This window comes from Palaemon carinicauda, chromosome 41 (genome assembly GCF_036898095.1).
Source record: "Palaemon carinicauda isolate YSFRI2023 chromosome 41, ASM3689809v2, whole genome shotgun sequence".
Classification (NCBI taxonomy): domain Eukaryota; kingdom Metazoa; phylum Arthropoda; class Malacostraca; order Decapoda; family Palaemonidae; genus Palaemon; species Palaemon carinicauda.
The window spans coordinates 47,645,864-47,662,641 of record NC_090765.1 but is presented as its reverse complement, the minus strand read 5'-3'; the positions used below and the strand labels follow the sequence as shown (position 1 = coordinate 47,662,641).

Here is a 16,778-nt window from a genome sequence, read left to right as displayed (position 1 = left end):
CTGCGTTGGATCACAAGGAAAGGGCCGGTGTAAGGGGGCGTTAGCGGTGGCTTGCTGGTGTCGTTGCGTAGGGAGACGTATGTTACAGAGTGCAAGTCTGTCGGTATGTGATGCTTCGCTGGGGGCCTTGTAAGTCTGGCCACATGGAGTAAATTTTCCCATGACGTGACGTATGCGCTGGAGATCGTCGGAGAAGGTTGCAGAAGAAAAAAATTTGGCAGGGACCACGACCAACGGGTCGCCATACTAATACACCATTTCAGCTGCCGAGACGTCCAGGGCATCTTTAGGAGTGGTCCTTAGTCCCAGGAGGACCCAAGGAAGCTGAGTAAACCAGTTGGAGGCCTTACAGCGGGACATCAAAGCTGCTTTGAGAGAGCGATGAAAACGTTCAACCATTCCATTGGCAGCAGGGTTGTAGGCAGTTGTCTGATGGAGGGTGATGCCCAGGAGATTCGCTAATGATGTTCACGATTGAGAGGTGAAAGTGGTAACCCCCTCTCAGAAGTAATATGCTTAGGGATACCAAATCTTGCTATCCATCCTGGAGTAAGGCAGATGTACACGAGGCGGACGTTGCAGTTTCCATGGGAATGGCTTCAGGCCAACGAGTGAAGCGTTCGATTATGGTAAACGGGTAACGATGTCCTTGGGATGTGGGTAGGGGGCCTACAACGTCGACGTGAATGTGAGCGAAACGACGCTGAAGTTGAGGAAAGCTGCCCACTCCTGAATCTGTGCATCGATGTACTTTGGAAGTTTGGCAAGAAGTACAGGCGTGGACCCAATCCTTAGCATCCATAGTAATGCCGTGCCACATGAACTTCGTCTTCAGCAGCTGTGCAGTAGAACGGCACGAGGGATGTGAAAGGCCGTGATTGAAATCAAACACCTGTCGGCGCATGGGAGCAGGAATCCACGGTCGCGGTCTACCAGTACTGATGTCACTGAGGAGGGTGGTGTTGGAGTCGTCGAGGGGGACGTCTTCCCAACGGAGGGATTTGCAGGATGTCCTACATGCTTGATACTCTGGATCCTATCATTGGGCTTCAGCCAAGGCATTGTAATCCAATCCCAGTTGAACAGCGGCCAATGTGTTTCTTGACAGAGCATCGGCAATGGGATTCATTTTCCCAGGGAAATGTTGAAGGGTGCAATTGTATTCAGCCATGGCAGAGAGATGCCGGCGTTGAGGGGCGGACTAGGTGTCAGACTGTCGAGTGAAGGCGTGCAACAGAGGCATGTGGTCTGTACGAATAACGAAGGGCGTACCTTCTAAGAAATGGCGAAAGTGATGGACAGCCAAGTGCACCGCCAGCAATTCACGATTGAAGGTAGAATAACCCGATTCTGCCTTGGACAGCTTTCTGCTGAAGAATTCCAATAGGTGGGGCGAGCCGTTGACTACCTGTTCCAGTACTGCACCAATAGCGACATCGCTGGCATTGGTGGAGAGTAGGAGAGGGGCATGTGGGATGGGAAAAGTGAGAGCAGCAGTGGTTGGAAGGGCATTCTTTGTGATGCAGAAGGCCGCTTCTTGGAGGGGACCCGCTTCAGATCTTTTGGCTTTCCCTAGAGGGAGGCGTAGAGGAGAGCAAGAGTGGTGGCAATGGCTGGCAGAAAATGGTGATAATAGTTGATCATGCCAAGAATTTCTGCAGTGCTTTGACGGTCAAGGGCGTGGAGAAGCTGTGAATGGCTGCTACCTTCTCAGGGAGGGGGATAGACTCCTTCAGGAGGGATGCGGTAACTTAAGAACGACACTTCATTGGCGCCAAAGGTACACTTGTACCGGACTACAAGGCCGTTTTGTTGCAGGCAGTCGAGCATGATGCACAGGTAACGGAGGTATTCCTCTTTTGAGGAAGAAAACACAAGTACTGTATGTCATCCACGTAACATACACAGAAGGGGAGGTGCCCAAAGATGCCATCCATGAGACTTTGAAAAATGGCCCCAGCATTACGAAGGCCAAAACAGGAGTAATTGTACCGAAGAGAGTGGTGATGGCGGTCTTGGGATGTCTTCTAGGTTCACAGGCACCTGATAATACCCCTTCAGGAGGTCGAGGGTGGAGAAAACCTTCACTTTGTGCAGGTAGGAGGTCATGTCGGTGATGTTTGGGAGGGGTTAGTAATCTGGTTCCGTTTGCATGTTCAGGTGCCTGTAATCCCCACACGGACGGAGGGAGCCGTCTTTCTTCAGGAAGATGTGCAAGGGTGACGACCATGGGCTGGAGGCCTTTTGGCAAAGGCCCATTTCTTCCATTTCGGCGAACGTCTGTTTGGCGGCTGCCAATCATTCCAGTGCCAGACGTCTGAATTTGGCGAAGACGGGGGGTCCCGTCGTCTTTATATGGTGATAAATACCTCGTGTTTAGCAGGAATTGTGGGTGTTTGCCGAAGTTCTGGACGGAAAACTTCTGGGTATGACTTGAGGAGGTGGGCGTAGGCATCTGTGGGTGCGCTGATGTGGAGAGCGAGGTTGGAGGGGGTGGGTTGAAGAGGTGTCCACAAGTACGAGTCTGCGTTGACCAATCGTCGGTGGGCGACATCGACCAGAGTGTGGAAATGAGAGAGGAAATCCGCACCGAGGATTGGCAATGTGACATCAGCAATGAGAAACTTCCAATTAAATTTTCTATTTCCAAAGGATAATGTGAGGTTCTCGTAACTGTAGGTGGGTATTGCAGATCCTTTGGCAGCTACCGGGCGGACGTCAGCAGACTTAGACTATGTCGTGTCCTGAAGAGTTCCCTTGGCAAAGGAGAACAAGCCCCCGTGTCTACCAAAAATCGCACGCCCATTTCTGCATCATGTAGAAAGAAAAGATTAGAACCACGGGAGGTCACCGCCACGAGCGATGGCCTACTTATAAGTTTTTTGGCCATTGACAATGCTTGGCACATTTCTTCGTGGCAGCCCAAAATCTGGAGTGGTAGTAGCAAAACTGCAGCCGAAGGGCAGCAGTAAGTGGCTGTAGAAGTCGTTGGTTGGGGCGCAAGCGAGTGGTGGGTGATGGGTGGCTTTGTCGCCGCTCAGGCACATCACGGGGTATAGCCGTGTGTGTCAACTTCGGTTGACGTTGAATAGGAATCCTCTTCGTCAGGAGTGGAGGTGTTGATGGAGGTCTTGAAGTGGCTGTCCATAAGGGCGTCGGCTTTGGTCATCAAGTCCTTTATGGGTAAACTATCGACATCGGGTATGGAAGCACGTACAGGTCTGGGTAAACGGCGTGCCCGAAGTAGGTTCACCTCATGAGGAGAGCCGTCTGCGGCAGGTTGCAGGCGAGCGATACTGGTCATTTCCTTGAGGGCGAGCGCAGCCCTTCGGTCCCCCAACGGTTGTTGAGAAGGATGAAAAAGCTTTGCTATACAGGTGGCTGGCAACGGCGAGTACTGCTGTAGAAGGTATGTTTTGAGGGCATCATACGTTATTGGGGTGTCTCCTTGTTCGCAAAGCCAGTCGGAGATTTCCGGGAAGGTGTCCTCGGGTATCGCTGCGAGAACATAATCTGCTTGGGTGGTTGAGCCAGTCACGCCCTTAATGCGGAACTGGACTAATGCACGCTGAAACCAAGCAAACGCCTCTCCGCTGGCGAACGACGAAAGTTTGAATAAGGCAGCGCCAACTTCCGTGAAGTCTGCCATAGTAACGGGGGAGGGGGGGGGGGACAGGAGGAGAAAGTCCTGCTCCGGGGTCACCAATGTGACAGGCCAAGAGTAGGTTGTGAGTCAAAAGCGAGATGAATGCAACTGAGTAACTTTATTACGACACATCGAGTATATATACATACTAGGTCCTGGTTAGAAGCTCACAAAACACAAACATGCTATTTCTTGTCAAACTGGCAACCAGTTCTGTTAACAGTTAACAATGAAGTAGGCTGTCAGTGCGAGGGGAGAGCGAAGACACAAAGACTAATACTGTACAGTATATACAAAAAAGAGAAATGTCATCACTATGTACGCTCGTGTGACACATGGGTGGTACACTACATGTGACATCCTCATGGCCCAGGTCATTAAGAGGTTGAGAGGAGTTATCAGTTGTGTGCTGGATCAAGTGCCTTGATAAATACATTGAAAGTGCGCCAGGCAATTTTTAAAATGTTTTTTTTTTATCCATGTGGAAACAAATCATAAATTTTAAAAATTAATTGTTCCGTAACTGACATACAAACCACGCTATTCAATAGGGGTTATTACTTTCGGCGTAGCTGAAATGACGAGCCATTAGAACTTTAACGAGGGTTTACTACCCCACCGCTATATAGGGGGGGTAGGGAGGGTAGCTTGCTAAACCCCCCCCCCCCCACACACACATCCCTGTGCTTGAGCTCACTTTGCTCTCGGCTCGGGTGGTAGTCGGACGTGTCCGCTCTCACCCTCACCTCTCTGACAGCAATTAATGTCTTTTTGCTTTCTCTCCTACAGGTTTGTGTGTGAAGTTGGCCTCTGCGAAAATGCGCAAATGTTCTGGACTACCCGACCGCCCTTGTGGTACATTTATGTCGGCGGTCGAGACTGACCCTCACACCCTTTGTCCTTACTGTAGGGGCCAACGGTGTGATAGTAGTAATAAGTGTGGTGAGTGCAGGGAGTGGTCTACCTCCCAGTGGGAGAGGTTTTCTCGGCAACGGCAGAAGAAGTCCAGGCGGGATATTTCTCCTTCGAAGATTTCTTTAAAAGGAGAAAATCCCAAGGACTCTTCTTCCGCTGCCCAAACCTCCCACTCGATCAGTTTCTTTCGGGGTTCGAGAGATGGCGTTGCCTCCCCTAGCGAGGCAGCTCCACCTCTTCCCCTGGGGGAGGATTTAAATGTTAATGTAACTGATTTATTCCAGCTTTGGTCTTCCTTGGGGCTCGAGGGTTCGCCCTCCAAGGAAGTCTTGATTGACATCATCCGGTTGGGTGCCGCTGTCAAGCAATCGCCGACTTTGGCAGAGGTTGATCCTCTGTCTATTGTTGACATTGTGGTGTCAGAGGTGTCCAATGCAGTATCTCCTAATACCTCTACAACTTCTCAACCCGCAGGAGCTGAAGGCTTAGTTTCTCCCGGTCCTGCACAACCTACGAGGGAGAAACCAAGTCCAACAGTCTCTCCTGCCGGTGATTCTCTCCATCGGGGGAGTTCACTCACAGAGACTTCTTCGGAGGACTGCTGAAGGTCAGCTTGCTGACCCAACGGCCCCCAGAGGGCATATACGTCGTAAGGCTCGCCTTCCTCTTCACCGGAGAGGCCTTCCTTCACCTTATAATACGGTGAGGAGGCGCCTCTTCGGTTCACCATCACCGTTGCAGTCCGCCGCAGAGGAGCCTCATCATCGTTCTCTGACTGTTCCTGCTACTACCCTGGACCTCTCTGCAGATCGTTCGCGATCCTCTTCGGTGGAAGGTCGTTCTTCCACCCGTCAGACCTGCTGACCTGCCGTCGCCGTTCCTGGCTGCTGATGCGCTTTATGCGAAACCTGTTTTCAAAATACAGGCGCTGGTCCCTTCGGGGCAACAAGGGCGTACGCGCCAATTAGCGCACATGTTCCTTACGCACCATGCCAAGCATGCGCGCCAACGTTCTCCTGACCTCACTGAGGTTTCGGAGATAGCACGTCAGCGCACACCTGCTGCTGCCGTTCCTGAGTTAGCGCACCAGCGCTCACCTGATGGCCAGCGCACCACTGCGCCAGCGCACTACTGCGCGCCAGCGCTCTCCTGCGCGCCCACTATCTTCGGATCTGGGTGCGGTAGGGAAGTTTAGGACTTCCCCTACTCGCCAGCACGCATTCATGCGCATTCACCTTCACGCGCCCTGCACGGCCACCTCCCACAGCAGCAACGCATCGCCAGCCTGATGTGCGCCCACAGGAGGCGCGCCAACAAGCACAGGTTCCAGATGCGCGTCTGCGCGCAAGGGATATCTCCCCTGAGCACGCACGCCCGATGACATCCTGATCCTGCGCGAACATTCACCCTCGCGCACGTGAGCGCGCAAACAGCTTCCTACGCACTCTCCGATGTCTCCTGCGCAGGGGAGTCACGTGAGGTGAGACGTTCCCCCTTCGTACCAATGAGGGAAACCTCACCTCTCGCTGGAAAGTCTTCTCGGGTAGGGGCGGAGAAGAGTCTACCTCCGTCGTTGTTGGAGTCCTGCATCCTTCCCAGGAGGGAGTCGAAGGACTCCAAGACAGTACTGAAGTCCTCGTCAAGACTTAGAACGGAGCCAGTCAGTCACTCGGAGAATGTCCGCGAGTCTCCCCAAGAAGTGCCTTTGGGGACAGGAGACTTTGCTGCTAGTCCTTCAGGAGGAGAGCTGTAGGAGTCAGAACATGCATTTTGGCAGGTTCTGACCCTTATGAGGACTCAATGGGTTTGCTGACCCAGAGATTCCTCCTCGAGAGGGCAAAAACACGGTCTTGGACCGAGTTTTTGGGACTCAAAAACCCTCTAAGGCCAGTGCAGCTTTGCCCTGGTCTCAGGGGGTTAAGAGTTCCAGGGACAAGATTGCAGTCCAGCTCTCTGAGCTAGCCTCCTCCAGCCGATCCAGTGCCGGCAACAAGCTTCTCCCACCTCCTCGTGTGCAGCAGAGGAGGTACTTCGAGATCGTAGAGGAGCCTTGTTTAGCTCTTCCCCTTCACCATTCTTTGGAAGAGCTTACCAGGGGAGTCCCTCTTGAGAGGCTCTCCAACCGGCAGGTCTCATTCTCGGCAACTGAGATCCTTAATCAGGAGAAGGTCATGGCTGGATATCTGGTTAGGGACCTTAGGTATCCTGATACGTTCGGAGGATTTATCCAAAGAACGTACCAGGAAAGCTATGGAGACCTTTCTACTCTCAGGCACTCACACGATCGAGTTTCTGGCCCACCAAGTCTCGAACTTGAGGGCAATCACCATCCTGAAACGTTGGGATGCGGTGTCTGAGAGGTTCCATCAGAAGGTCCCTAGCACCGAGATAAGCCGGCTCAGACATTCTTCTGTGATGGGAACGAACCTGTTTGAGCCTAAGGACGTAGAGCATGCTGCTGAGAGGTGGAGGAAGTCCTACCAAGACTCCCTCCTACATAGGGCTTTGACATCCAAGCCCTATAAGCCTCCAGCACCCCCGTCCTACCAAGACCACGAAACCGACAACGGCAGCGAAGACAGTGGTGTCTAAGCCCTTTCCTGTTAAGGACAGGAAAGGCAAGAAGCCCTCCAGGGGAGGGAAGAATCCTAGAGGGAGCAGCTGAGGCTGCAAACGCTAGGATTGGCAGTCCCCCCTGCATGTCCACCAGTGGGGGATGCATTCAAAGTTGCGCAGACAGGTGGCAGCAACTCGGGGCCGATTCCTGGACGATTTCCATAATCAGTCAGGGATATTGCGTCCCGTTCACAACATCTCTACCTCCCCTGACGACGGATCCAGTGTCGTTGAGCTCCCTTGCCATGGGATTAGCAAGGGGGCAGGCCCTTCGGGCAGAAGTCCAGACCATGTTGAAGAAGGGCGCTCTCTAGGAGGTCATCGACGGGTTCCCAGGCTTCTTCAGTCGACTCTTTCTTGTAAAGAAGGTGTCTGGAGGCTGGAGACCAGTCATCGACCTCTCGGCTCTGAACAAGTTTGTCAAGCAAACTCCGTTCAGCATGGAGACCGCAGACACGGTCAGACTTGCAGCGAGACCTCAAGACTTCATGTGTACACTGGATCTGAAGGACGCGTACTTCCAGATCCCAATCCATCCGTCTTCAAGGAAGTACTTAAGATTTAGCCTAGACAACAAGGAATACCAGTTCAGGTGCTGTGTTTCGGTCTCTCCACAGCACCACAGGTTTTCACCAGAGTGTTCACCCTAATATCGTCGTGGGCACACAGGATCGGCATCCGTCTCCTCCGTTATCTGGATGACTGGCTGATCCTAGCAGACTCGGAGTCATCCCTTCTTCAACACCGAGACAAACTTCTGGGACTTTGCCAGGATCTGGGGATCAAGGTAAATCTCGAGAAGTCCTCTCTGCTTACCACTCAAAGACTGGTATACCTAGGCATGATTATAGACACCACTCTCCACAAAGCCTGCCCATCAGACGACAGGATAGCAAGGCTGAGGAAGGTTGCAAGCCCCTTTTCTCAGACGAGAAGAGCTTCTAGCCCAATTGTGGTTACGTCTCCTCGGTCACCTCTCATCTTTGGCTCATCTAGTTCCCAACGGTCGCCTTAGAATGAGATCTCTCCAGTGGCGACTCAAGTCCCGGTGAAATCAAGGTTGCTATTCCCCGGACGTCATGATCCCTATGGGACCTGCAGAACGGACGGACCTCCAGTGGTGGGTGACAAGACGAGAACCTACGAAGAGGAGTGGATCTTCTCGTCCTCTCCCTGGATTTGATGCTGTTTTTGGACGCCTCAATGAAAGGGTGGGGAGCCCACGTTCTACACCACAGGACCTCAGGTCTGCGGTCAGAATCAGAAAAGTACCTCCATATAAATCTTTTAGAGATGAAGGTCGTTTTCTTGGCCCTTCAGCGGTTCCAACAATACCTGGCGGGTCACTCTGTGGTGGTGATGAGCGACAACACCACAGTAGTGGCTTACATCAACAAGCAAGGAGGTACCTTTTCGAAGCAGCTATCCCATCTTGCAGTACAGTACGTGCCGATCCCACTATCGGCACGTTTCATTCCAGGCAAGAGGAATGTGCTCGCCGACAATCTGAGCAGAGCGTCTCAGATAGTGAGTACCGAGTGGTCTTTGGATCATCTAGTAGCCAACAAAGTCCTGACTTTGTGGGGTTCCCCGACTGTGGATCTGTTCGCGACAGCGTTGAACTTCGTAGCAAGTTGCTATTAGGATGTCTGGACATCTGCGAAAATCATCCGCATCTGTCTACCAGGCAAAGTGGAAAGTCTTCTGTGGTTGGTGTCGTGGAAGGGGTATCTCTCCACTCGATGCCACTATTCCAGCAATAGCGTAGTTCCTCGTTTATTTGCGGGAAGAAATGCGCCTTTCAGTCTCGGCGGTGAAAGGCTATCGCTCAGCCTTAAGTCTAGCCTTCAGGCTCAAAGGAGTGGACATTTCTTCCTCACTGGAACTTTCCCTACTCATACGTGGACATTTCTTCCTCACTGGAACTTTCCCTACTCATACGAAGTTATGAACTTACCTGCCCTCAGTCGGAAGTGAGACCTCCTCCATGGAATGTGGTTCGAGTTCTCAGGTCTCTTAAGAGACCTCCCTATGAACCATTACGCCAGGCTTCAGATCGCCTCCTAACTTGGAAGACGGTGTTCCTACTAGCTTTGGCATTGGCCAAGCGAGTAAGTGAACTTCATGGCCTCTCATATGACATCGCCCATTCAAGGGGATTGGGGGAGGTAACGTTCAAATTTGTCCCTGAGTTTATTGCTAAGACTCAGAATCCGGGGGTGCTGGACCCTCGGTTCGACTCCTTCCAGATTTCGAGTCTTCGTTCTGTAACAGATGACCCAGACCATCTCCTACTGTGTCCAGTAAGGAGTCTGAGGTTATATCTCAAAAGAACAGTTGTAGTCCGTCCTCAGGTGCAGGCATTGTTTGTTAGCACTGGGAGGACTAAGAGGAGGGTCACCAAGAACACCATCTCGGCATGGATTCGCAGGGTGATCCATCTGTCCCTGAATCCAGACCCTCGTCCGTCACGACACCCTAGAGCACATGATGTCAGGGCAGTAGCTACATCCCTGGCCTTCAAGAAGAATTTCTTAGTGATGCAGGTTCTTCAGGCTGGGGTGTGGAAGCGTCAGACGACCTTCACAGCCCACTACCTGCAAGACGTGACCCACAGGAGGCTCGATACGTTCTCTATCGGCCCTGTGGTGGCTGCACAACAGCTGGTTTAGAACCTCAGGCTCCTTAGTGGACAAGTAGCAGAAGGTTGAGGGGTTTGTTACCCGGTCTTAGTCTGCATGAATGAAAAGGTTTGTCTGGCCCTTATTCTTTTCTTCATCTCCCTCTCTCTTGGGGAAAGCAGCATCCTGGGTTCTCTGCACAGCTGACCTCAAACCACTGCAGGTAAACCATGTTTCCTTGTGTTCCTAGTATTAAGCTAATACTGTCATGTCCCCATACCCTGACGAGGTGGTATTGGGAGAGTCCTAGCCTAAAGTTTCCATCTAGAGGACTACAGGTCAATTTCCTAGGACGAGTCACACTTTTATTATACCTTCACACACAGCTTGCGTAGGCCGCAGTCCTTGCGTAGCAAGGTTCTAGCGAGGTGCAGGGACTCCTTATTGTTGAGTGCTGACACACTCAAATAATGAGTCCCCGGGCAAAGCCAAAAGCCAGTACTGACTGGGACTTTCCACCCTTCCTAATGGGTGAGTCACCCCTATTAAATAGCGTGGTTTGTATGTCAGTTACGGAACAAATGACAAATTCGTAGATAATTTGTATTTTTCCTAACTATACAAACTTTAGCTATTTAGTCAAACTTGCCCACCAGCCCTATCCCCCTTGAAGTCCTACCTCCAAGCAAAGTGAGCTCAAGCACAGGTGTGTGTGAGCGGTGGGGTAGTAAACCCTCGCTAAAATTCTAATGGCTCGTCATTTCAGCTACGACGAAAGTAATAACCCCTAATAAATAGCTAAGGTTTGTATAGTTAGGAAAAATACAAATTATCTACGAATTTGTCATTTTGTATTTTTTCCTACTATACAAACCCTGAGGTCTTTAGTTTCACTTCCCGTCTCAACCACCCCACAATTCCTAGGTCTACAACCTCTTCATTAAAGGTGTAACTGCTGGTTCAGCTTCACCGAAATCATAGTCCTATTAAATGACTGTGCTCATTCAAACCCGAAAATATAGGGAATTTTATAGTTTCCAATATGTACAATCACTTTTTGCAAAAATGAAAAATATACATTGTTGATATTATCCAGCGTAATTTTTATTGAATTTTTTTTTTTTAATGAAATCGGTTGAAAAACTAAAATATTGAAATTTAACCAAAGTATCAAAATTAGGGGTTTTGGTGGCTTATTGGAAAATTCCCTGTCTAGTGATTGCTAGACTGGGGTTAGAGTCCCACTCAAACATGTTAGTTTCTTTAGTGTCTGCATCTCTTCAGCCTTGCGAACTAAGGATGGGCTGTTTTGGGGGAGCCTATAGGTCTACCTGCCAAGTCATCAGCAGCCATTGCCTGGCCCTCCCTGGTCCTAGTTTAGGTGGAGAAGGGCTTGGGTGCTGATTATATGTATATATGGTCAGTCTCTAGGGCATGTTTTGCTTGCTAGGGCAATGACACTGTCCCTTGGCTCTACCATTCATGCGTGCCCTTTAAACCCTCAAAATTACTGGGGATAAGTTTTTGCCCTTAACTTTTAAGAACTCTGGTTTGTATAGCTGGGAAAAATAATTATTTTTTAAATGATGAAATTAGTTATTTGCTCTTACTCTTATGAAAACCTTTTGTCCTTTAAAATAGGAGACTCATTTATTAGTGGGTTAGGGGTCCTCCCACCGAAATGGTTGGTTCTTTTCATTTCCTGGAATATGCCTGTCTCCCTTGTCCCGTACAGGAGCGAGGAAGATTACTCTTAGCAACCCTCCCCCTTATTTGCCCATCATAGGATGATTATTATTATTATTACTTACTAAGCTACAACCCTAATTGGAAAAGCAGGATGCCATAAGGCCAGGGGCTCCAACTGGGAAAGTAGCTCCATGAGGAAAGAAACAAGGAAAAATGAAATATTTTAAGAAGCAACAAGATTAAAATAAATATCTCCTAATAAACTTTATAAACTTTAACTAGAGGAAGAGAAATAATTTAAGAGAATAGTGTGCCCAATGTACCCTCAAGCAAGAGAACTGGAAAGGGAAAAGAAGCAGACATGTTAACTTGTACAAGATGCTTTATGTTCGTGTGAGGGCTAAGCTGGCTGCGGCACTTGAGTAGCCACCACATGAGGAAACAAATGTTGTTATATTCCCTTAAATAAAGGTTTTTGCACTTTCAAAATAAAAATTCTACCTTAATCATTAGCCAAATTGCAAGATTCCTCTCAAAGGCTAAAGTGATACTGATACCCTGCCTTAAGAGAGATTTTGTGCCATACGGATTGTCTCACTTGACAGTTTTTCAGTATTTATTTCTTGGTTTGGCCAGTGCTAAGAAACTCATGTCTTGAGATGTTTTGTTCTATAAGATAGCACTGCAGAGCCATCACAGGACTCACAGCCTTTCTCCTTGACTAGCACCCGATGCTTCACAAAGAGAGCAGGATGAAGGTTACAAACCAGGGGTCGGGTTCCAGCCAGGAACTTGGGTTCAAAACTAAAGGAAACCTAACAACTCTCAGTATGGGTTTTTATAAACTGTAACTTACCTACACTCATTTTGATGATCTCAAAGGCTTGTTATTTATTATTTTTATTATTATTATACACTCATTTTGATGATCTCAAAGGCTTATTTATTATTTTTATTATTATTATTACAAGCTAAGCCCAAGGGCCCAACAGAGAAAATACCCCAGTGAGGAAAGGAAATAAATAAAATACAAGAGAAGTAATAAACAATCAAAATAAAATACTTTAAGAGTAACAACATTAAATTAGATTCATATATAAAATAAAACCTCCAAAAAAAGAGGAAGAGAAATAAGAACAAGGTGCCCGAGTGTACCCTAAAGCAAGATAACTCTAACCCGACTGCAAGACCATGGATGGTACAGAGGCTGTGGCACTACCCGAGACTAGAGAGCAATGGTTGGATTTTGTAGTGTCCTCCTAGCTGCTTACCATAGCTAAAGAGTCTCTTCTACCCTTACCATGAGTTCAGTGGCTACTGAACAACTACATTGCTGTAGTTAACCCCCTGAGCAAAGAAGAATTGTTTTGTAATATCAGTGTTGTCAGGTGTATGTGGACTGGGCAGAATGTGGGAAGAATAGGCCAGACTATTCGGTGAACCAGAGAGTGGGGTCTAATGTAGCCCTTTACATCCTTGAAGACTGCCCGTAGGAACTAGAAGCCTCTCTGCTAAGTATGAATCCCTCCGATTCTAGAACTTCCCCCTGACGACTTGTCATGTCTGCTAGTACCTCTTGCCTGTAGTATATCTAAAAGCTCTACAGCATGCTACACCACCCATATGTGCTCGTCAACTCTACCGACTACCTCAAAGTTGTTTGAATGCTTGCAGAGCTAGAAATACTGCTTAAATTTCCAACATGTAAAATTTGCAGACAATTCTCTTCGGCTGATCACACACCAGGTTGTCCAAACATCTGAGAATCGGAAGTTAAGTGTAACTCCTTTGGGGAAATTTTGTTTATCCAACCACCAGGTAAACTCAGTCTCACGGGAACAGGCTGGCTCAGGGAATCATTGGAAGCCCACCATTGATCCTTAAAAGACCACTGAAAGGGATCTGTGGTGGAGATGTCTGTATGATACACTATTCTCATATAAGGAAAATAGGGCAAGAAGGCATTGCCAATGCCAAGCTGGAAGTACTGTTTTAGACAGAGAATATTATACCATCTCTGAGCTTACTAATGCTATTAGCTGATCCTTTCCCTGCTGCTGTGTCTATCAGCATGTCCAGATACTTCAGACCTCTGCTTTGATGTGAGATTTGAAATCTAATTCATCCAATCCCCAGATCTCGATTAAAGGTGAGAAGACTTATCTCAACCTGGAACTGGTTTACCGCTCCAATGAAGAAGCGAGGCTGCTACTGAGAGGTATGATGTATGGGTACTAGAAGGTATGCATTCTTCAGATTCACTGAAAGCACAGTCTCCCTCTGATTGAAGTTCACTACGGATTGTATGGTTCTATTTTGAACCTTGTTTGCTATACAAACTAGTTCTGAGAAGAGAGGTTGATAACAGTTCCTCCAGGCCCCCAGATGACTATCCAGCAGTTAGAACTGACTGTAGGAGTCTATAAATCCATCTCAAAAGACTTTTGAGTGCCTCAAGAAACGTATAAACACCATGTAGCAATACTGTAATTCCAAAAAATATTTTGAGGAGCAAGCATAGCCCTGGGTCATACGACGTTATGAACTGAATGAGTGGAGGTGGCCTACTGCGGATCACCAGAGGGTTAAAGAGCCAGAGACCTGGATGTAGGCTGTGCCATGGATCAATGAGTTGCGAAGCAGTTGTCCCTTTTTACCACGACCCGCACATAACTTCTAGGCTTGAGTGATGTTGACCACCAAATCGATACATTCTGCAGTGTCGGTTACCTCTGTGAAGATAACTAGCCTTTGGTGATTGCTGAAATCATTGGGAGTAAAGTAGGCTTAACTACCTGCTCCTCAAAAAAGACATCAAGGGCCTACCTGCAAAAAAGTGTCAAGCCTTCCTTGTGCCAAACTCCATCAGCAGTTTTTAGAGCTTGTGTGTAGTGATCAGTAGGGGAATCCCTCCTCTCTAGTTTAGTTAATTAAACTGAAAAAATTTAAAACACAGATCTGAGGTCTTCTTGCTCCCGAAGTATACTATAGAATCCCTGATGTATATGCCTGGGAGCTTCAGTTACTGAGAAAATCGATGAGGAGAAAAAGACTGCCACTAAAAGGGAGGCCACAATTTGCACTTGGCACATGTTAATTACGAATAATCACACCTACAAAAAGCGATGAGAGCGTAACTGAATCTACTGCTAGTCTTGTCATGAATCAATTGTGCGTACACCCATTCCTTCACATTTACGATGTTCTTGTTTAACATTCATATTGAATTCGATAATCAACCATTAACTCTGTAAGTTAGAGAAAAAAGATTAAAGATTTCAGTTATGTCACAACAAAAGTGAAGGGGGAGGATACTAGTTTGCACTCAACACCTCTTGTTAACAAATTCAGCAGCTATTCTAGTCCTGCTGAGGACATAACCTAACCTATTTTAAAAAATGAAAGGTTTGTATAATTGTAGGAAGAAACTGTGAGGATAGTACTGTTTGTTAAAAAGCTTGCTTTTCTTGAACAAAGCATTTTTCCTAAATGTATAAATATCCATTTTATGAGTATCTTCTTGTGTGGAGAATATTCTAATTAGAACAAAGATTTGTATAATTTGTAGGAACAATTTGAATTATGATTTCAATTCACTAACTGTGCTACTTTATTTATCAGTTTCAGAGTTCAACAGGAGAGTTCCAGTCTAGTCGGAAAAAGAGCCGACACCCAGGTGTAATTGGTCGTGAAAGAGGACCTATGAAAGATAGAAATGGCAAAGGTGGTTTCCCTAATCCTTTCAGTGGCCAAGGGATGAAATCAGGAACCTATAATCAGTCAGGACATCGGCCTTTTATGAAGCAAAAGTTTAATCAAAGAAGCTCTGCAGGTGGACCTTCACACATGCAAGGACCACGGTTTGGCGAATTTGGCTGTAGACCAGTTACTCCTTTTCCTAATCAGTTTGAAATGCCTGGCAACATAAACTATGATATGAATGCAAGACAGTATCATGGTAGTCCAAGTCCTGGTTATCATCCTAGCAGCCCAAGACCCTGGACACCACAGATTGCTAATCACCAGTTTGGCTGCCATACTCCATTTTCAAACCAGAGACCAGCTTTTCATACAGAAAATAATAGTCATATGCCTCAATCCATTCCTACTCCTCCTTGTCAAATGACATTTGGCTCTGGAACTCCAACTCCTACCACAGGAGAATATCAAAACTTTGGAGCCCCTGTAACACCAGGACCATCTTTCCAATCTTACCCTGTTAATGGAACTGCAGGGCCCTCTCCAGGTCCTTCTGGTTTTCACAATTTTGGTCCTCCAATGCCACCCCAATCCCCTAATCATCAAAATCATCACCAAAACATGGCACAAACATATCACTCATTTGGCCCTTCACCTCACATTGACATTTCAAGCCCACCACCACCTTTATCACCTGCCGTGAATGGAGGATGGATGCCTCCAAGAAATACACCTCCATATCACTCTACAAATTCTTTGGCTCCCCCGCCTCCACCTCCTCCCCCTCCAAACCAACATCCACCTACCCATTCAATGCCACCTCCATATCAACAAAACCCACCCCACCCTCCACCTTATGATTACTTTTAAATAAAGTTTTAAATACATTGACTATGCTTTACAAAAAGGCACATTATAAAGAAAATGACTACCGTAATATTCACAGGCTTGGTGATATACTGTATAATACATGTAATTTGAAAAGCTAAAGATCTGAATTAAAAATGTATGACAAAAACATTTAGTCACTGTGCAAGTTTTGAACTATACTTTATTCAATATGGTGTTAAATAATTAGGTTTTTTGTTTACAGAAGGCTTTTGGGTATTGCATAGTTAGTGTAAGAAAGTAATGAGAATAATCTAAATTTATATAAATAAAGTTATATAATCATTTTCAATTTTTATTATACACTGGATTACAGTAGATATATATAAAAAAAAAATAGGCAAAGAGCCAGGCACTGTGACTGGTGAGGTCATTCAGTATTGGAAGGCTAGTAAAATCATGTTAAAATATAAAATAATTGAAAGTAATATTATTTAAAATATAACCAAACAAATAAAATTTATCTACATCTACATCTCCCAGAATATAAGCTACAGATTTACAATTGACGTGGTATTTCCACCATATTTACGTTTGAGTAACGCACCGGAATGTTGTTTACTAACAGTAATATAGTAAGTAGAATCCAACATACTGTTCCTATCGTATATAAACATACAATTGTTCTAACACGGAGTTCTTACCTCAAACTACTTTCTTAGGAGTATCTGGGATCTCCTCCCAACCGACCAGAATTTTGTGTA

General features: G+C 47.1%; 1 protein-coding gene across 3 annotated transcripts in view; it reads left to right on the top strand.

The window, feature by feature from the left end:
* LOC137632586 (H/ACA ribonucleoprotein complex non-core subunit NAF1) overlaps nucleotides 1-16,360 on the top strand; it is a 101,261-nt gene extending 84,901 nt beyond the window's left edge. For all 3 annotated transcript variants that reach the window (XM_068364615.1, XM_068364614.1, XM_068364616.1), the window contains one exon: nucleotides 15,109-16,360. In XM_068364615.1, the coding sequence (XP_068220716.1) occupies nucleotides 15,109-16,056 (948 nt within the window). In that variant the 3' untranslated portion in view covers nucleotides 16,057-16,360. The remainder of the gene's footprint in view (nucleotides 1-15,108) is intronic.
* The last annotated feature ends 418 nt before the right edge of the window (nucleotides 16,361-16,778 follow it).